The sequence below is a fragment of the Gastrolobium bilobum genome, unplaced genomic scaffold, assembly GCF_033153095.1.
Source record: "Gastrolobium bilobum isolate Gb01-03AN ecotype WA unplaced genomic scaffold, APGP_CSIRO_Gbil_v1 utg69795, whole genome shotgun sequence".
In the NCBI taxonomy this organism is placed as follows: domain Eukaryota; kingdom Viridiplantae; phylum Streptophyta; class Magnoliopsida; order Fabales; family Fabaceae; genus Gastrolobium; species Gastrolobium bilobum.
The window spans coordinates 65,392-87,395 of NW_026899594.1; the positions used below are offsets into that span (position 1 = coordinate 65,392).

At 35.1% G+C, this 22,004-nt stretch overlaps 2 protein-coding genes across 2 annotated transcripts; one reads left to right on the plus strand and one right to left on the minus strand.

Moving 5' to 3' along the window:
- Window positions 1-3,897: 3,897 nt before the first annotated feature.
- LOC133291815 (PRA1 family protein F3-like) lies at window positions 3,898-5,067 on the plus strand. The gene has a single exon (XM_061490147.1). It carries the CDS (start codon window positions 4,280-4,282, stop codon window positions 4,832-4,834), a length of 555 nt encoding a protein of 184 aa, XP_061346131.1. The 5' UTR covers window positions 3,898-4,279; the 3' UTR covers window positions 4,835-5,067.
- Window positions 5,068-7,650: 2,583 nt separating this feature from the next.
- On the minus strand, window positions 7,651-10,873 carry LOC133291814 (uncharacterized). Its single transcript, XM_061490146.1, has 7 exons — window positions 10,593-10,873; window positions 9,998-10,149; window positions 9,765-9,898; window positions 9,398-9,624; window positions 9,094-9,300; window positions 8,577-8,657; window positions 7,651-8,024 (listed from the first exon to the last, which is right to left on the minus strand). The coding sequence occupies exons 1-7, from the start codon at window positions 10,631-10,633 to the stop codon at window positions 7,769-7,771; spliced, it is 1,098 nt and encodes a 365-aa protein (XP_061346130.1). The 5' UTR covers window positions 10,634-10,873; the 3' UTR covers window positions 7,651-7,768.
- Between the last annotated feature and the right edge of the window lie 11,131 nt (window positions 10,874-22,004).

The following is a 22,004-nucleotide window of genomic DNA, read 5'->3' on the forward strand; positions in this document are numbered from 1 at the left end:
GGTAGGGCACCATTTTGTGTCTATGTGAGACGTGACTTGTTGCGCCTATTAGAGAAGCGTGACTGAGTATAATAGATATATAAATTAATTTCAAACTATTATATTTTCATTATTTGTTATTAAAATAACAATTATTTAAAAATAAAAAATTGCATTGGCTTCTGACCAAGAGCACAGCAAATAGCTGAAATCTCGGCAATAACCAAACCTTATTGATGGATCCAATGAACCAATTGCCAATACTATATCTCTGATTCTAATCATTCCCAAATCTTGATTGATATCTGGATTATCTCTCACTCGTGCTCCCCTTCACCGTTTAAGAAGGTAGATGGATGAGATTTTTTGGTATTATCAGAATTTGAGAAATATTTTATTTTATATTTATTAAAAATTTGTCACGTAAAGTATAATATTAAAAATGTGACTAATGTAAATAACTATTCACAAAATTAACGTAACGCGTCTTTAATGATATAGAACAAGAAAATTTTCTTACATTAAAAAAAAAAAAAGCAAGATATTTTATTTTATTTTATTTTCAAAAGGTTCATTTGACCAAATTAACCAAACAAACAAAAACCCCATATAAAATTGATGGGCAACTTTCTCGAAGATTCAATTGTGGACACGTGGCCTTGCTGGCCTGGGCCCATGCCTCTTATTTAGTTAGTCGATACCTTGCTGTCGCCTTTGCATTTGCCGTCCCTACAACGTTCAATCTGTCCTATCCACACAAAGAGTTTGTCCCTTCACGGAGGGTAGTATGTGTCGGATCCTTCAAGTTAAAAATTAAATATAAAGTTCGAGAAATTAAAGTTAACTATATTTGACATATGTGTAAATGTGATAAAAAGGAAAATAATTTGTATAATTAGATTAAGTTTTATAAGTGAAATTTAAACCGGAATACGTGTTACAATAAAAGTGCAATAATCTGTTGTCACAACTGGTCAAATTTTGTATTTCATTCCACCCCTATTCCCCTAAGCTAGTAGGTATGTTTGATTTGCAAAGCAACAAATACAAAATACACGAACAGCTTGGTTGTGATTCATGATATCAATGCTCTCCATCAATACCGGTCTTCTACTTAATAAAAAATTAAAATGAATATTGTATCAATTACAAATCGAATAACAATGTGAAAAGTCAAATAGCAAGATGCATCCACACGTTTTGGTTAGATTGCAATTTATATATTTAATGTAATATATACAGCTATTTAGTTAATGTCATTATTTAAATCATTTAAGCTTGTTATAATCCTTATACATTCCATGTTCTTAGCGGAGTTGCTTTCATGACTTTTTCAAATATTTGCTAGTCATTTAACTTGATTTGTAACGTTTTTTTTCTTTTTGGAGAATTGATTTACAACGTTTATTCCACGAATTGCAACTTTGACGGTGAAAGACGCTTTGGCACGGTTTGACGTTTGGTACAGGAGAAATTTTTATTTGTCCGGGAATCTCGATTTTCAAAAATATGATTTTTGCATTCAGTTTACGATAATATCTGAAAATTTAAAATTTAGAAAAATTCAGTTTCCCGGGAATCTCTCAAAATCCCGCATACCAAACGCCCCATAAAAGTTTCGATATGTATTCACCCAAAAAAAAACTTTTGATATGTATAGATATGTATTTATTTATTTTGACTTAGCGATACACTACTTCAATACTAGATCTAGAACCTTGTTCAATGGTATTTCTAGATCGTTAAGGAGATTGAACAAAAAAAAAGCACTGATAGAGAGGAGATTGAACAAGAAAGAGGGAACGTAAAGAACATTAAGGAGAGAAAGGGAAGGAGAAATAGAAACGGAACCAACAGAGGACACAGCCTCAGAAAAACCATTAGGGAAGGAAATACGAGACACAGAAGGAGAAGAACACTGAAAAAAAGGAAGAGAAATACAGACGTGGTGCGTCGCACCCGTATCTAATATCCAACAGGTGGAAGGGAAGGAATTAGAGGACGTACCGCGAAGGCTAGCTACGGAAGGAGAAGACTCGACGATTGATGAAGCGGTGGAGGAAGGAGACGTGGCAGAACTCTGTTGAATGAGGGTAAGCAGAACTCTGTTGAATGAGGGTAAGCAGCTGGTTGTACTGTGTCGGTGTAAAGGCAAGTGGGGCATCAGGAACAAAGGGATGGGGATTAGGGAGATAGTGGTGGGGACGGTAATGAGGGGAAGTAGGTGGAACCCCAAGGATGGAGTGGGCTTGGGGATGGGCCTGGGAAAACTGAGGGTTAGAATAATTGGACCGTGGCATTTTGGGCTTATAGCCAGGTGGGTACCCGTGAAGTTTAAAACATTTGTCACAGGTATGCCCAGAAAGGTTACAATAGGTGCAAAGGGGCTTCGAACGACGTAGGGCTGTGGCAGCAATAGTCGGTGAAGAGGAAGGGGTGGCGGTGACTGAGTTTAACAGGGGAGAATCAGGGATGGCAGGGGCAGGTGAGGAAACTGATATCTGTCGTTGTTGCTCCTCCTGAAGGATCAATGAAAACACCTTAGCAAGAGGTGGCAATGGATCAAGCAGCAAGATCTGAGCTCGCGAAGATGAAAAGGAATCATTCAATCCAATAAGAAATTGGAGGACATGATCCTGGTCCTTATGTGCTGTGATCTGTCGAAGAGCACCACAGGTGCAGTGAGGAAGCGGAGCGTAGTCGTGCAACTCATCCCAGAGAGATTTCAGCTTGGTATAGTAGCTGTTCACATCAAGAGATCCTTGGCAAAGAGAGGAAATCATCTGCTTGAGCTGAAATATACGAGGACCATTAGCTTGGGAGAATCGAGTCTTCAAGTCAGACCACACATCAAAGGCATTAGTGAAATACAGGAGACTATCAGCAATTTCCTTTGAGACTGAGTTGATAATCCATGATATAACCATGGAATTACATCGATTCCAAGAAGGGAACAGCAAATCAGTGGATGAAGGGCGAGGAACAGAGCCATCAACGAAGGCCAATTTGTTCTTGGCAGTCAAAGCAAGCAGCATGCCACGATGCCAAGAGTTGAAATTGGAACCCGAAAGAAGGTGAGGGTTCAAAATCATACCAGGATGGTCGCTGTTATGAAGAAAATAGGGGCTGCTGGAATCCTCCATTAAAGATGAGGTCCCAGTAGCAGTAAGATTAGAGGAAGAAGAATCCGGTGGGCGATTGTTGTTGCCACGAGCCATGGAAGTGGCAAGGGCTACAACAACAGGGACGCTCTGATACCATATTAGATTCAGAGTACCAAAAACAAATTCTGAATATACCTCATTGCATTGCTTGCTGAGAAAGAGTACAAAAGGCAGTATATGTAGCCCCTTACAATCGTAACAGAAAAGGAGTAAGAAAAGAGTGCACATGCACACACACTAACCTCACTACTGCTAACAGAAAGCATCAACAGAAAATACCATGTGACCACATAACAAACTGTACAGCTCAGCAAAAGTAAAAATATTAATTCTATATGCTAATAGACTTAAAAGTGAAGGTTTGCAATGAACGATAGTTGCTGCAGATTTAATTTAAGGACAATCAGTTATTGAAATTCCAAAATTCAAATTTACACAGAGTCACTTAAAAGAAAGTGGGGAACGATGAGAATCACATGGAACTCTAATATCATATATAGAATCAATTTATCTAAAAACTTAAGCTGTTAGATGAGATTACCATTAAAAGTATTAAGTTATCTAGTTGGCTCAATCAGAAATTAGTCTCGTTTGCATATAAACAGTATTAAACATTATAACATTCAATTTAAGGACAAGTTATAATTACTATATTTTTTTCTTACTACTTGTTACTACTAAACCATACAATTTCTTTTGAAACCAAACCATAATGAAAAAACAAAAATAAAAAACTTTGGCCATCAAGTTAAATTTGTTTCCTCACTAAACTACTCAATACCTCTATGGAGAGATCTACGGTTTTTCACCTCTTGAAGCGTGAAATTGCTTTAGTTAGCATTACAACCAAATGAAAGAAACACTAATTAAATGTCGTCACTCGTTTGGAAACTACATATCAATCATCAACAACACCACCACGAAACCACGAGATGTAAATTCAAAAAGTGAGACTCAAATATTGTTAATTTCCAATTTGCATGACGAACCCCACAAGCACCTTATAATTAATTAATTAATTAATAAAATTCCCCTTCTATTAATCTCATTCCCCACTGTGAAAATCGTCGTCAACATTAACATCAGCACAAACACAACTTGTTTGGTTCTCTTCCTCGTCTTCGCAGTTCGCAACCATGACCACCTACGGAACAATCCCAACCTCGTCTTCACCGTCCACGAACCTCGAGTTCATCTCACGCGCCAAACAAAGGATCAAAACCGGGTTGGGCACTCGCCGGCCATGGAAGATCATGTTCAATCTCCGATCGTTCGGTCTTCCCGGCGGCGTCTCCGACGCAATCTCGCGAATTCGGGTGAACATCGGGTACTTCCAGATGAACTACGCTATAATCATGCTTCTGGTGCTGTTCCTGAGCCTCCTATGGCACCCAATATCGCTCATCGTGTTCATTGTCCTCATGGGCGCGTGGCTCTTCCTCTATTTCCTCCGCGACGAGCCGCTCGTCGTCGCCGGCCGCCTCATCAGCGATCGCGTCGTGCTGATCGTGATGGCGTTGCTCACCGTCGTGCTGCTGCTGTTAACCGGCGCCACGCTCAACATCCTGGTGGCGATCCTCATCGGAGCGGTGTTGGTGGTGGCGCACGCCGCCGTGAGGAAGACGGATGATTTGTTCTTGGACGAAGAAGAAGCTGCTGGGTTGACTCCTGCAGGTGTTGCTGCATCTTGATTCTAATCTTCTTCCTCTTCCTCTTCTTGATTATCTTGTTGATGTTCTTTTATTTTACTGTGTTTTTAGTAAATAATTTTAGGTTTGGTTGGTTTTCTTTTAGTTTATGATTTTGCCTTTTTGTGAAGGAAGTTGTTACGATTCTTCGTATTGGGTGTCGGTGATTTTTTTTGGTGTTGTTGGTTACATCATTTTTTTTTTCTTTTATATAACACTTTGATTCCCACTTTGAACCAATTTTTCTGTGGTTTTGGTTTGGAAAGGAAAGTTTGAAAAATAACAAATTGACAAAGGGGTAGCAATACAAATTACAGCATGGTTTAATAACCTGCTACCTAATAGAGTGTTTAGAATGGTAAAAGATAATAGGTATTTTTTGTTTTTTCAATTTTAAATTTATTTTAAGGGAATAACATCTATCCTTTTAAAGGATATAAATTTATAACTTTTAGATCTTAACCGTTGATCTCCGTCCATCAACGGTTATAATTTATTGAGTTAAAATTATTAATTAATTAATAATAAATTTGGCCTATTAAGTTTTGCCCAATAAATTATAACCGTTCATAGACGAAAATCAACGGTTAGTATCTAAAAAAATATAAATTTATATCCTTTAAAAGGATAGATGTTTTTCTCTTATTTTAATGCACAATTTTATTAATTATTTAGATGAAATAATGACGGATAACATGATTTATTATGTTATAAAACTGATCGTTTGATTGGATGCACGATGAGCTGAATTATACATAATGGTAAATTAAATAAGGAAAAAAGTTTTTGTCCTTTATAACTTTCTGTCTTTTTAAATGGAATATAGTATTTTATTATAATGTTTAGTAAATTAGAAAAAAAATAAAAAAAAATAATAATTAATTAAATATTATTGTAAAATACTTTATTTAAAAGGAACACAAAATCATATCCCTGCATGAATTTTTTTCCATTAAATAAGATCTAGTGTAATTTCAATGTTTTCGTAAATATTAATCTATTAAGGATAGGATATTTAATGTCATTTTTTCTTATTAATTCTTATCTCCAACTCTGTTATTGTTGTATAAAAATTAAATCAACGGTTACAAAATAACATTAAGTAAGAGTTATTAATTTAATTTTGATCTAATAATAACAAATTGATAATAAAAAGTGATAAAAAAATATAGTAAATATAACATTTAAGGGGTTTGATTTTTTAATATTGCATAGGAATTGAATTCTCATATTGTGACTCAATTAGTGATGCGTCTCACATTTATTAAAAAGAGAAAATGAAAAAAAAAGCTTTGCAAGCAAATCGAAGGGTCACAACATGAGAATTCAAATGTTTTCTCAACATTTAATTATACAAAACAACAAAACGCACTAAGTACAATGAAATATGAGATAGGTTATTCTGTATACTCCTATTTTGCCTACCTTTGGCTATCCTTTTCATTACCGTTAGATTACAATCTCATCCAATGATAGAGATTTACGGTATAAAATTAACCCTTTTATCCCTTCCTCTCTCCCACTAATCCTCATCATTTCTCTCTCCTCCCATTTCTCTCTTCCTCTCCACCATACCAGAGTTGATTTTAGATTTTATAAAGAAATGGGAGGAGAGAGAAAGGATGAGGATTAGTGGGAGAGAGGAAGGGATAAAAAGGTTGATTTTATACCGTAAGTCTCTATCATTGGATGAGATTGTAATCTAACGATAACGAAAGAGGTAGGCAAAATAGAAGTAGGCAAAATAACTTATCTCATAAAATATATTATATTTTACAAGTTAGCGTATGTGTTCCATGTGATGAACGCGTAAAATATCTTTAATTTTTTGGTATAATGAACGCGTAAAATATTGAACCAATACTATTTCGACTTACTCCCGTCATAATTTTAACAGAAATTATGCAAAAACACCTATACTAAATAGTTATAGTTATTGTACTAAAAAAAAAATAGTTATAGTTACTATTAGACAACCTCTCTTATTTTATTTCTAATCAAAATTTAAATATAACTAATCTTTGGTCAAACATACAACTATTGTTAGAATAACATTATTCTTTTATATAACCTCTCATCACTAGTGACACTTTAAACAGCCATTAGATCTACGAGTTGCTTCGTTGAAACTCGATCAAGAACAAGCCGTGTATCTCCATTTATGCGTTTTTAAGGATTTATCAATGATGCAGATGAGTCTCTAAATAAGGACAGCTGGTTTGAACAAAGCTCTGTAGATATCCACAAAAGCTCCATCATTAAGCACCTGTCTTTATTCAGTCTCATCAATACAATATTCACATGTCACATTATTTATATGCTCAAAAAGGATCATTACAATTACAAAACAATTTCCCCCATGGAAAGATATATACAGAAAGAAACATTGGAAAACAATTTCCCATACACATCTAGCTTCTGAAGAAACAGAAGAACTCGTTTAAAATCAAAGACACAAATCCTTTCTATAATATTATCTGATTTAACTTAAAATATTACTTGAAAAACACTAGAGCGTTCCATAATAAAAGAAATAACTGCGTGTCAATGGAAAGGTGAATGGAGAAAACCCTCTCTAGGAAGTATTGAAAAAACTGGCACTTATATTCTTATAATACTTAGCGAGATAGAGAACAAAGACTCCTTTCTTATCAGCCCAATTTGTTATATGACCCATCATAAACAACACAGAAAAGGCTCAATCAAAGAAATTCATGAACATAGCTAATAAGTAATAACCATAAAACAAAATTTTGATGATGGGAATAGTCAACAAAAAAATCTAAGTCAAACAAGTCTAATTTTAATATATGTTCTATTATTCATAAGTTTTATTAAAATTATATTATAGATTATATAAGTTAGTCCATCCAGAATTAAATTCTAACAATATACACTATGACATGATGTTATGGACAAATGCGGTGATCAAATAATTCAGGCTGCCGATCTTGGCCTCAAATCCAAACACCAACACTTATAGTCTGATCTTGACATGGCATAGAGTTCATCTGGTGTGAGGTTGTCAACTTGCTTGGATCTCCAACAATCAGAAATGCCAACGATTTTGTTACGTGGACTCAACGTTCCATAGCCTTCCTCCTTATGATTTTGACCTTGTATTCTCTTATACAGTCTCATGACAGAAATACAATCTTCATATGGGTCGTGAGTGCCGGATTGGATATCATAACTGTAAAGCCAAAGCATAAATATATTGGAGACAGGTAAAAACATTATAGGATCTTCAATTACTACAGTCGCTAATGGTTATACTATGTGAACTGTAACATTGCCAACAGAAAATGATTAAAGCAGCCTCTGTGTATAAACCTTTTGCTGCTTTCGCCAACAAATTGATGTTTTTCAATAGATGTGGAAAACTGCAAGAGTTTAAAAAAAATAAAGCAAAGTTCTTTGTACTGCACTAACACTCCTAAGCATCCAGAGAACCGTCCCAATTTATAAAACACATCCACATATGCAATAACTTCAAAATTAGTTTATTCATATCCAAAATTAGAAAGTGTTGTTTACCCAAACAATAAAAAAGAAAGAAAGAAAAAGAAAAGAAAAGAAATTTCAAAGAATCTATCATGAACTTGGGCCAATTGAATTGAAGGTCAATGTACACACTAGTGGAAAAGATAGATCGTGTCAATTTGATTTTATAAACAAAAAGTAAAACTCAAATTAGAAGAAGCAATTTAAGAATGAAAGAAGCTTGAGGAAAAAATTAACTTACCCTAGATATGTTTGGGTAAGATACTTGAGCGAATGGCTGACCAAGTTTGTTTTCATCAATGGACGGTACTTTGCAGTGTCCCTGCAGCACAAAATATAAGCATAGGCAATAAGTGAGTTCTAATAAATACAAAAGTCTGCTCTCAAATTAGAAACTGTTCATTCCAACTGAAAATCTAATCAACCTAGCATAATTAAAATATTAAATATAAGAAAAATCCAAGCAACGGAATAGGATGGATCACCATATCTGGAAACTTATTTATGTTAACAAAAAACTGATCACTATAGCAACTATATAGTTCAAAAAGTGAATTCTACCATACACCTCATAACCTTGGAACTTGGAAGTAACAAAAACAAGGGGCAGGGGGCGACAGAAGGAATTCATGGATTTCCAACAATTGTTTTTTTATTCATTAGAGGACAACTCCTTATAAGGCTGAAAAAGAAAATGAGTGAAAGACGTGGTTGTTAAGAATGATTTAGTATAACTAAGTTTCTCAAGAAACATCTACCTGAGCATGTGATCGGGATAATTCAATTTCAAGCAATCTAAATCATGTGCCAAGTCATGCCCCACAAGAAGCCTGGCCTTTCCACCATCCAATCTAACTTTGCCAATGGATTCTCCATTGTATAGAATTTGCAATACCTTTTCTTGAACTTCCTTAAGCGGAATGGCATCTCTAAGATACTCTTCTGTCAACCCAGTTATATCATATCTGAATATGTCAAGCAAAGTCAACCCCAACACTCTTTTTTCCTTATCCACCTTTCTCTTTAACAGTAAAGGAAAACAATTATACAAGTCTGAAATACCTATAATTAGTGACAGGGATTTGAGGCTGTACATAGGCATGAAATATTAAGTTCTCATCTTCATCAACCAAGCATACTCGAGCACAGAGTTCCAGAGATCCATCACTTCCCCCACCAACCATTTCACAGTCCAATGCAATTGCTAAAGGGCGCCTGCCAGCATGGTTTTCATCAGAAGGACCTCGACAATCAATTTGGGAGCCTATATAGGGCAATGCGATTGTTCCCTGCAACAGTTCCATTCACAACATAAACCTCCTCAAGAACATAGAACAGAAGACAATAAAAACTGATCGTGTTGGTCAAGGTGAATAGTAAACATAAGACATTTATAAACACTTTAGGTTGTCAATAATCAACTACTTACTAGAGGAGCAGGGGCAGATAGGCGACATGTTTCTCTATGCTCAATGAGAGAGCTGGGGCTATCAAATAGTGTCAAGCAAAGTTGACAACCCTGTTGAGAGAAAATCTTTGAACAAATTCCCTTTGGCAAAGGACCTAAAACATAGAGGAAAGCAAGGAGCACATAAAAAGACAAATAATGAGTTAAAAAATGCTGAGTGCTGACATCAGATTCAATGTGCAATTATAACTAACCGATAAGATGTTCCCTTAAAGACTCAAAAGATTTGCAGTGCTTTTGACAGACCCCACATCTTGGCTGATGGACAGAGTGGTATGAAATTTTCATATGCTCGATGAGATGCTCTCTCTTCTTATATTGCCTATAGCATGCCGAGCATTTGTGTCTGCATGAAGGAATCAACTACTCTTTAAACAAGCCATGCAAAGAAACAATTATAAACAAGGGGTAAAAAAAAAAAAAAACAAAGACTAAGATAAGAGAATCCATTTCAATATATATTTAATTCTACTCGGAAGCATGGAAGATTCCATCATTTATTCTTCTTATTCTTTTTTTTTAATGAAATTTACAACATGCTGGGAAAGAACAAACACAAAAGCAAATTTTGGCAGTTATAATATAGAAAAGATACTCATTAGCCCACACAAACTGATTGAAAAATAACGAATATTCTTACAAGAAGCAATACTGTACAGTCCCAATTATATGGTTAGGCAGGCTTTCAATTGAACACTCACAAAGCAGACACGGGGTTCATCATGGAAAAAGAAAAAAAACAATAAAAAAAGTAAAAACAAACACGCAATTAAGGAGTAGAAATTTGACCTTTTAGATGGGTTTTGAGGAGTGTCAGCTTTAGCATCCATTTAGAACAAACAGTGAAGCAATAACATGCGAACGAAGGAACAGAATGTAGTGCCGTATTGCAAGGACACGATCAATAGCTTTCTATTTTGCTCTATGACAAAAGGAATCAATGGAGGAACCGCACCGTTTTAACGTGTCGTGGAATATACACTGAATAATAGGTTGAAAAAATGAAGCTAAACTGCAACTCTGAAAACCCTAATACTCCACTGATGAAGAAGCATATCCTCCTTTTTAAGTCCCTATCCAACACAATCAGCAACCCAATGAAAGGTGCGCCTCTATTTTATTAAACGATTAGTGATTAATAACTTAATTATTAATTATTGATTTTAAGAAAGCATCCCCGGATGCGGATAGTCTCGTTCTCGTCTCTATAGACTATAGCTGATGTGTTATTTAATCATAGTTATTCATTGATGATAAAATTGCACAGAAAAAATATATAATTTTAAAAATAACATAACAATTTCTTAATACGAGAGGATCCAAATTCGTATTTTTTACATCACACATTCATAAGAATTTGAGCCTTTATTTTCTTTTTTTTTCTTTTTTAAGTGTGGAACACGTTCAGATTGTGTCTAAATAGGAGATTATTATCTCCTAATGCATAAAGAGTCCATTATCCTTCTGAGTAATCAGTGAATAGTAATTTATGAATACTAATTCAATTAATAATTCCTTTATAATTAGTAATTAATATAATTATTAATGAGTTGTAATTTAATTAGTAATAATTAAATTTAATATATAGTGATTATTAATTAATTATTAAGTCAGAACTCAATGTTGCACACTATAATTTTTATTTTTTGTTGTTATATTTTTTTTAAAGAGAGAGTAAAAATACACAATACATGCAAGAAGATATTGGTAGAGATCTTTACTTCGATTAGGTCCTCCTTTTCTTGCAGTCTTCTTTTCTTTCTCTTGATTTCACATTTATTCTCTTAATCTCTTCCTATAAGAATAACAAAAAATAGTATATATTGATAAAAAAAAATTCATTTCTTGTTCTTTATGCTAAGTCAGAGTCCAATGGAAAACAATCCCAAGCGACGCCGAGGAGCTCCCAAAGACGAGCCGGTGGCGCCCAAAAATGAGCCACCAGCTCCAACGTCCCGTCCGAAATTAAAGAGACCTTATCCTTGCAGAAGTGCACAAGAAGCAGAAAATAAAAAACAAACACCTCCAAACCAAAATCTGCCCCAGAAAAAGAAGCAGCCACCTCCAAACCAGAATCTGCTTCCATCCTTAAGCTTGCATTTTGAATCTTTATTGTATAAACTTTTCATCCGTTATGTTACTCAAATTACTCTTAACATAATGATAATAAATTTTATTTATGTTTATTATATGTCTTTATCCTGTAGTTTAAAATAATAGGAGAAAATTAAATAAAAAAAGGTACAGTGTTCGTAAATATATAGTGAATGAGTGATTTCCTTGCCATTAGCAAGACAAACTACAAGAAAAGACTATGCAGGCATTCACTAACGGAGTCAGGATTTAATTTTAGCCGGAGCCAAAAAAATTGGTATATCAAATTATCAAAAAATTTCATAACTACACAAATCTATTAGGAAAAAAATTTACTTAAAATTTTCAAAGTAATAGGATCGATGTTATTTTAACAAATAATAGTTATTTATTTAAAATTTAGAATATAATATAAAAAAATAGTAAAGAAAGTGCAAAATATATAAACATATATGAATTTTAATGTGATTTTTATGCACATTTTCATGTGATCTTTGGTAACATTATTCCATGTGATGTTAATGAAAGCTTATTTCATGTGATGTTAATGAAAATTGATTCAATGTGGTCTTTGTGAATAAATTTTTTTATTTTTTATATTTTAATTTGATCTGAGCCTACAAACTTTAGTTTGCAACTTGGTAGGCCTTACAAGTCGTATTCGATTTTTTTAGCTTTTTATAATATGGCAGACCATAAATCAAGTATTTAATAGCCTAATAGATCAGTATAAGTTCCAAATATTTTACACAGGCTTAGGCTATCAAAGCCAAAGTTTGGCTTAACTTGGCTCATTTATACCCCTAGTCGTGACCAGTAAAGAACATTAACATAGAGGGACAACAAACTTCATAATTAAAAAGAAACATGGAATAATTAGCAACAAATGTCTAAAACCATTTAAATGACATTGGATCCACATAAATCATTTAATTAGTGTTTAGATATTTTAAAAATTTTAAAAATACAAAAAAAAATTGTTAATGGATATTTATAAGAAATTTTCATACTCCATATATATCCATATATCTTCATTGATTTTTCTCTTTAACGGCTTCCACTAATTAATGACCAAAATTCACATTCTTTTTGTGAAATAAAATACAAATAACACCAATAAACAATTCAATTCCATTACCAATAGCAACTGTAGCTCTACATTAAAATAATTTTTTTAAAAAAAGGTAAATGTAAAACAACACTCCATTTTTTCAAAAGAAATAAAATCAATAACTACAACCACAAAAAAAAAGTTGTTAATAAAATAAAGGGGCGTGAATTTCACTCATGTTAGAAACACCCAATAAACAATTATGGTCAGCAAAGACAAAGAATTTCACTTTTATAAGGTTCAAAAATATAAATCAATTTTTTTCGCCAACGGACAATATAATTATCAATACATATTCCAAGAACATGTATCCGTAAAATCTTGAAGAAAGGAACGAAACATCGTGTCTTGTCGCATAATGGCTGGGTTCCGAGTGGTGAGTGCGAATAAGAAAAAAAAGGTTAGAAGAAAAACCTCAATTGGAAAAAGATGAAAGAAGAAGAAGAAATTAAGAAGAAAGAAATATGTTATCTAGTCATACACGAAAAGCAGCTCTATATCTTCATATGTTACCACTGTTACAATTGTTACAATTTTAGCTAGGGTCAACTTACAATTTTAGCTAAGGCCTAATTATAATTACTTATATAATTATATACACGAAGGAAGTTCTCACATTTGGGAATTAGGTTTTTGACTATTCTTTGTGTGCAATAACCCAAAACACAATAGTTCAATGGGCCTTCATATTCTATAATTATAGTCCTGTCATTCATTTGGTTTTATGATTGTTACTTTCAAGGGTTAAGTGTTTGTTCTTTTAAAGGACATAAATTGTGTCCTTTTAGTTTTTAACCCTATGTCTTACCGGTAAGACATAGTTATAACATGAAAAATAGTTTTTTTTCTCTCTCCACGTTAGCTGATGTGACTGAGAAAATAGAAAAAAAAAATTAATTTTTCATATTATAACTATGTTTTACAGATAAGATATAGTGTCAAAAACTAAAAGGATACAGCCTTGTGTCTTTTAAAAGGACAAAACCTTTTTTTCTACTTTTAAATGTGTTTATTTGGTTTAATTGGGCCCATATTTTGAAATAGGTCAACTAATCATTTTTGTAATTAAGTTTAGAAGTCTTTCTTTTTTAAAATAATAGGAGTAAGAATAAATAACATAACTGATTAGAATAAAGCAGAAAAAAAAAAATATACAGGATAAAAAATAAAAAAAAGGTAAAACACAAAAATAACCATACTATACATGTTCCTTATTATTTGTTTGCATTTAGATGATTTGTTGTTACTTTGTATTGAGTATTTGATTTTCTATTTAGGTGGTGCCAAATTATAAATTTTACCTTAGTTAATTATAATTAATTATATAATAAGTAAAAAAAATAAGCAGGTGCCAAGGCATCTGCTGGCTTGGATGTGGCTACGCCACTGCAGGCATTATCAATAATTAAAGTTGGAACAAAGTATAAATACCAATGGAGCCACTCTCTGTATGTTGGTTCACTAGGACTTGGAGCATCAGGATCCACCATTACTTAACAAACATATACACGAAAAATTTCTATTAATTTTCATTTAAAGACAGTCTATTATACATAACCTCATATTGTTTTCTTTTTTTTTTTACGTGATGTGATTTGACAATTGACAAAAAATTTAGTGAATGTGTAATAGACAACATAAATATAATGGCATACATATACACCGAGAATTCGAACATAGGGTCTTGTTGGGTCCTTACCAATTAAAAGGCCAAATGTCCAACCCAATAAGGAATGCACACCTAGGTTCCTTTGTGTAGTATGCTCAGCTGCCATTTGAGTATGTGAGGAGAGCATTTCTGAAGAGAAGAAAGAAGGGAGAGACCAGCCACCAAAACCAAAAAATTCGCAGGTGAAGAGTGGGAGGAGCAGGGTCTGAAGATTCTGTTATATCTCATTCGTTTGTGGTCCGATTGAGCTGAAATTTTTTCAGCACCTTCCCAACTCATGCCTCTTCATTTCTACCTGTCAGAATCTTGATCGGAGGTCTGCATCAGCAGCAGAAAATTGCAAACCGAAGTGGTCTGTGTGTAGAGTTTTGCAGAAGGCAGCAAGGTTACGAGATTCATCTCTAAAATGAACCGTTGATCTAAGCTGAAATTTTGGTACAAGGTTTATAACATACTGTACTAGAGTTTGACCGTTCAGTTTTGCGATTGGAGTTGTCAAGAGGGAATTATTCAGCTCCAAATAGTGAAGTTCAAAGAGAGGTTTCTCTTTGGTCAACCGTGTGATTGTCCTCAAAATTGGTCAGTGTGTTCCTCTCTTGTTGTTCTTTAATCTGACCGTTGCGATTTGGGAGTAGACGCTTCTGTTATTTTAGATTAATTTCGGATAGAAGCTTGGTCATATATGTGTGTCTCTTGCATTTTTGGTACAACTAGTTGTGAAGTTGTTTTGATGGTGCTATAGCTGATTGTAATTGCTTTGGAAACTTTTGTAATCTCACTTTGTTGATAGTGGAGAATTTGGGTGGACTCCGAAATCGATCCCATGGTTTTTACTCCTCACATTGAGGAGGTTTTCCACGTGAAAATTGACTTGTGTTACGTTGTGTTTTTGGTTCATGCATAGTTGTTGTCATTAGAACATATATTTTGCTTGTTGGAAACCATTCTAAACAGGTCCTGGAAGGAGAAATTGGTGTTTATTTCCCAACAACTGGTATCAAGAGCTTATGTTATTTTGCCTGTTGACTTGTGATTAAATATGGAAGTTAATACAAGTAGAATGGTTACACTGAATGGTTCAAATTATCATGTATGGAAAGGAAAGATGGAAGATCTTCTTTATGTGAAGGAGTATCACTTGGCTGTCTTTGGTACTGAGAAATCACAAAATAAAAACCGAAGAAGAATGGAAGTTGATTCACAGACAAGTTTGTGGTTACATCAAGCAGTGGGTAGATGATAATGTTTTGAATCATATTAGTGATGAGACTCATGCACGGACGCTGTGGAACAAGCTTGAACAACTGTTTGCAAGAAAGACCAGTAATAACAAACTCTTCTTGATTAAGAAGATGATGATGTTGAGGTAACAAGAAGGTACTTCTATGACTGATCACTTGAATAAATTTCAAGGAATTATTCTCCAGTTAGCGGGAATGGGAATCAAGTTTGAAGATGAAGTACAAGAGTTATGGTTGCTTGGTACTTTGCCGGACTCGTAGGAGACGTTTAGAATGTCTTTATCTAATTCAGCCCCTGATGGTATAATCAGCATGGATTTGGCAAAAGGTAGTATCTTGAATGAAGAAATAAGGAGAAAGATTCAAGCTTCATCTTCTAAGTCAGAAGTCTTAGTTACAGAAAGAAGGGGGTGAAGTAAAAGCCGAGGTCCGAAGAATAAAGTATGAGGAAGAAGCAAGTCTAACAAATTTGCCAATGTTGAGTGTCACTATTGTGGTTTGAAAGGACATATAAAGAAGTATTGCTGGAAAATGAAGAAAGATAATAAACAAGGGAAAATGAAAGATAACAAGAATGATGAAGGTGGTAAAGATGATCGAGTTGCTACTATGATGTGCCTCTGACAAGTGTGGTTTTTCCATGTTAAAATTGATAAGAATTGGGTCATAAAAGAGCAATTTAAATACATATTTGCTATTTATATTGATTCTTTCTATGTCAATAATATTCACCTTTTGGTTGTGTTTTTACAGGAAAAAGAGGAGTGAAAATTACAAATTATAAAAAGCCTGTTGACGCGACTCCACACAGAGGAAAATTCCATCCGGGTGCAGCATAGGCGAAGGTCCAGAGAAATGGCGCCACTTAGCGCCAAACTCATGCTAAGTGGCGCCAAAGTGAAGCAGAATGGCGCCTCCCAGCATCATGGCGCCACTAGGCGCCCAACAAGGAGAAGGATGGCGCCACTAGGCGCCCAAGTCAAGGAGAAGTGGCGCTAGTTGGCGCCCAAAATGAGAAGGATGGCGCGAACTGGCGCCGAGTCACGGGAATTGGTTCTGAATTGCAGCATACATTGGGCAGGAAGTTGGCGCAAACGTGCGCCAAACCGGCGCCAACTGGCGCCGGGTTGCGGGATAGAAGTACCGTGTTATCTCAGGGGTATTTTTGGAAGAAGGAAAAGATTCATATAAATATGATCCTTTTGACAAAATTAGGGATTCAGACCTATTTCTTCATAAGGAGACCGACGGCAGAGCTCAGGAGGATTCTTCTACACTTCTTCTTCTTCTCTTTTCTTCTTAATTTTATGCTTTTGAATATTGGATTATTTTTAGCCATGATTATGCTTGGCTAGTTTTCTTTTATTGTAGTTAGGGTCACAAACCCTATGTGAACCCTTATTACGCGGATTGATTTATAATTGCTTGTTTATATAATTATCTTTATCTCTACCTTGTTCGTATTTGATATTTTCTTTATTAGAATTGATCACTCTAATAGTTGATAATAGTCTGAGGGTTAGAACCCTAGATAGGGATATTGGGGTTTTTATCCTGAAAGAGGGTAGGTTAACGGTTCGTATGCATGCTAGGAATAGATGTATATTGAATTGCATATGCCTAAATTATAGAGTTCATCGCTTAATTTTCATGAGGGGTTGCTAAGGGATTAGGATTCCAATTGGAGATTAAAGGGTTAAATTGCAAAGGGATTGGGATTTAACTAATTATTTTAGATAATAATTTATCTGAGTAGTTTTATAAATGAATATTGTAAATCAATCCAAAGTAAGAAGTGGGGATCATAGGGTGAGTGCGCTCTAGCTACAATGTTTTTCTCATATTTCTAAAATCAATTCTCATTGTTATTATTTTATTTCTATTAAATAAAAATTCAAAAACAAGTCTTTATTTTATATTGTTACTCAAATTCAATGCACAATTTTCCAAACAACAAACCGAATTTTCCAACTTAAGGGGACTGGTTATTGTAGTACTTGGTTTACAATCCCTGTGAAGACGATACTCTACTTACTCATTATATTACTTGTGCGATCGGTATACTTGCCGGAGAGCATCAAGTTTTTGGCGCCGTTGCCGGGGATTGCTAATTCCAATATTACAAATAACCGTTGATCTTTGAGATTGGATTCTTACTTTTTATTTTATTTTATTCTATCTTGTTTTGTGTTTGCAGGTGCTACTAATTATTGTGTTTTCAGAGTTTATGCGAGGTAGACTTGCTCCTACAGATTTTGTGATTGATTCTGAAATTGCAAGAACTGAGAGGAGACTGAGGAAAGTTGCCAAGCAGATAATCTGGGAAGAATTCAAGAACATACCTGTACAACCAATACAAGAAATGGCAGTAACAACAATGCAAACAACCCACCTCCAAGATTGTTGGACACCATTCTGACTCCGGTGTTCAATAGGCCAAATTCAAGTATAATCAAGCCGACGGTGGAGGCAAACAATTTTGAGCTGAAGCCATCTCTGATTACTTTGGTGGAAAGGGTTCAGTTTTCGGGTGCAGAGGAGGAAGATCCTCATGAGTTCATAGATCGATTTCTGATGATCTGTGACACTACCAAGCATAATGGAGTGTCTGCCGATGCTATCAGGCTGCGATTATTCCTTTTTGCTGTTAAGGGAAAAGCTCTCAGATGGATAGAGAGGCAGCCAACTAATAGTATCATGACATGGGAAGACTTGTCCACAAAGTTCTTTGCCGAATTCTTTTCTATGGAGAAGTACAACCAGCTGGTAAATGAGATCACAAACTTCCGCCAGTTTGAAGGAGAATCACTGTGTGCAACCTGGAAGAGATTCTAGGAACTTATCCGGAAGTGTCCGCACTATGAGGGAGATGATGACAGAAAGGTAGCAATCTTCTTTAATGGCATCTCTCCTGAAACAAGATTGGTGATAAATAGTGCAGCTGGGGGTTCTATTCGGCAGAGTACATCTGAGCAAGTCATTGACTTGATCAAGAAACTTGCAAGAAATGAGAATGAGAGCTTCCCAGTTCAGGCAAGGAAAGGAGTAATGAAGTTGGAAAGTAATGATGCTATGCTTGCTGAACAAAAGCTGTTGTCCAAAAAGTTTGACAGCTTGAATGAGAAGTTTGAGAAAATACAAGTGTCCAAGGTTCAATCATCTTCTGTGATGTGTGAATACTGCAAGGAAGCTCATGAGTCTAATGAGTGTCCCATTCTAATGGGTGATAATCCACAGCAGTTGCAAGTGAATGGGGTTTGGTATGAGCAGAAGCCCCAACAAAATTTTCAAAGAAATCAGAGTTCTCCTGGCAAAAGTAATTTTCAGAGGAGAGGTCAAGGAGGTGGTCTTGATTATAGCTCAAACAACTTTCTGCAACCTCCTCCTATTCCACAGAAGGAACTTTCTGATTTGGAGAGATTAGTTGGACAAATGGCTCAACACTCCAATGCTTTTATGGAGGAGACTAGAGCCAATACAAAAAATACAAATGCTTTCATGGAAGAGACTAGGGCTGATACCAGAAACATGAATGCTTCAATCAGAAATCTGGAGAATCAAATTGGCCAGCTGGCCATGCAAGTTGCTGATAGAACTCCAGGTAATTTCCTTAGTAACACAGTTATAAATCCCAAGGAAGATTGTATGTTTGTCTCAACTAGAAGTGGCAAAGTGGTGGCTGCTCCAGAAAAGCCGAGCATAAATGTAGAAGCTGAGAAGAAGCTAGATACTGCAGGTGAGCCCACAAAAGAAAAAGAAATTGAAAAACCTGTTGAAGTGGAGAAGCTAGTTGAAAAGAAGAAGTTTGAGCTAAGTTCTGAATATGTGAGAGCCATGGCACCCTATCCTGAAAGGTTCAAGAAGGATGCTCAGAAGCAACAGTATGTCAGGTTCCTTGATATATTCAAAAAGCTTCATATCAACCTTCCATTTGCTGAAGCCTTGGCTTGCATGCCTAATTATGCCAAGTTCATGAAGGACTTGTTATCAAAAAAACACAAGCTGCAGGAATGCCAAACTGTAACACTCACTGAGGAGTGTAGTGCCATTATACAGAAGAAATTCCCACCCAAACTCAGTGATCCAGGGAGTTTTAAATTTTCTATTGAAATTGGGGATACAAAAATTGGCAGGGCATTATGTGATCTTGGGGCTAACATTAATTTGATGCCCCTTTCAGTTTGTAAATCCTTGGGGATCACCGAGTTAAAGCCCACTTTGGCATCTCTTCAACTTGTTGATAAGTCTTTGAGGAAGCCTAGTGGTATTATTGAAGATGTTCTTGTAAAGGTAGACAAGTTCATCTTTCCTGTTGATTTTGTAGTGTTGGACATGGAAGGGGGAGCTGAGATGCCTCTTTTGCTGGGTAGACCTTTCTTGACCACTGCTCGGGCACTGATTGATGTTGAAAACGGGAAGCTTGAGCTAAGAATGAATGATGAGACCGTTACCATCAACGTCTTTGATTCTCTAAAACATTCTTCTCACAAAGATGATTGTTTTAGTCTTGAAGTAAAGGAAAAATAAAGTGTAGCGGATGATGCCAAGGAAGGTGGTTCCATAAGGGTGGATTTGAAGAAGCTTCCTCAACCTCAAAAAAATGTTTTCTTGGGTAATAAGGAGGCGGTGATTGAAGCACTGAAGGAAGAGGAAACTGAATTGAAAAATAAAGATCCATTTTCCCATACCAACAAAATTCTCAATGAGGATGATGACAAACCTGGGAGGAAATCCAAAAGGAGGAGTCATCCTATGCTGAATAAGGTACTGAGAAAGGAAGTGGTGAAACTCTTTGATACAAGTTGGAAGAGACATCAGGAGCTGAAATTTGACAAGAGACACCGAGACTCTATCTCTCGGAAAAACCAAAGCTTCAAAGAGTTCCTCACATGGATTCATGGTTTGGAACAAATCTGGGAATGGTGGTCTCATACACCAAGGCATCCAGCACCACCAGATCCTCCATTTGCTGAATCATCCCACGTTGCTGAGGGGGATGACATGGAGGGTTGATTATATCTCCTTGCTGACGGAGATTTTGTATATTAGTTTATTTTTTTAGTTTCGTATTTTTTTTTATTTTTTTTTATTTCGTGTTGGTTTATTTCTCTCTGATGTTTTACTGTGTGCATTATAGTTTATTCTATATGCCAATGTTTGTTTTATTGTGTAGGTTTTTCTTCTTTCTCGTGGTTTAATTATTGCTGAGGACAGCAATTCTCTAAATCTGGGAATGGTAGGCAGGCTTGCACCTGAGAACTACAATTCTTCTATCAGGGGAGATACTCTAACTCTTTTAATTTTCTTAGTTAATTTTTATAGTTATTTTGTGTGATATATATATAAAAAAAATTGAACATGTTTTTTGAGCAAGTCCCAGGTTTATATATGCTTTCCCTAGTTAACTTTCCTGATTCATCCTAGGAAACATGTTTTGTATGAACTTCTGGTATGATATTGTATGGGCATGAGTAGACTTCATGATTGCTCGTTTGTCTGAATTTTGTGTTTGAATGATTAATAATGTCTGATGTTTCTTTTGGAAGTCTAGCTTGACATCATAGCTGGTGAGGTTTTTTGCTTAAACACTTATTTTATTCTGAGAGACCTTATTGTTATAGCATTCTAGAACTTGCTCTGTTTCTCTAAGATGCATGCATTGGTTGATATGATAAAGGCATTTTGTTCTTGTTAGATATTGGCCAAAAATAACCCACCTGTATGAATTTTTCCATTGCTAACCCCTTTGAGCCTGAGCCTTTTTGTTCATAATTCCTGATTGATGGTTTAGCCTATATCAATGTGACTTACCTTAATTGAGATTGAATTACTGATATGTTGAAAATAAAACAAAGAAATTAAGGTGAGCTCCACAAAGGTCAAGTAATTAGGGGAGGTAAAATTTCATCTGAGCCCTTAAAACAAAAGGGAGAAAAAGAAAAAAAGAAAAGAAAAAGCAAGAAAAAGAAAAAGGATGAATGTAAAGAAAAAGTGGGTGATAGGAATTAATTCCCGAAATTCTGTGGGAATTTGAGTGGAGCAAAAATCATTGAGCTGAATGTGTTAAAAATGAAATAATACCAGTT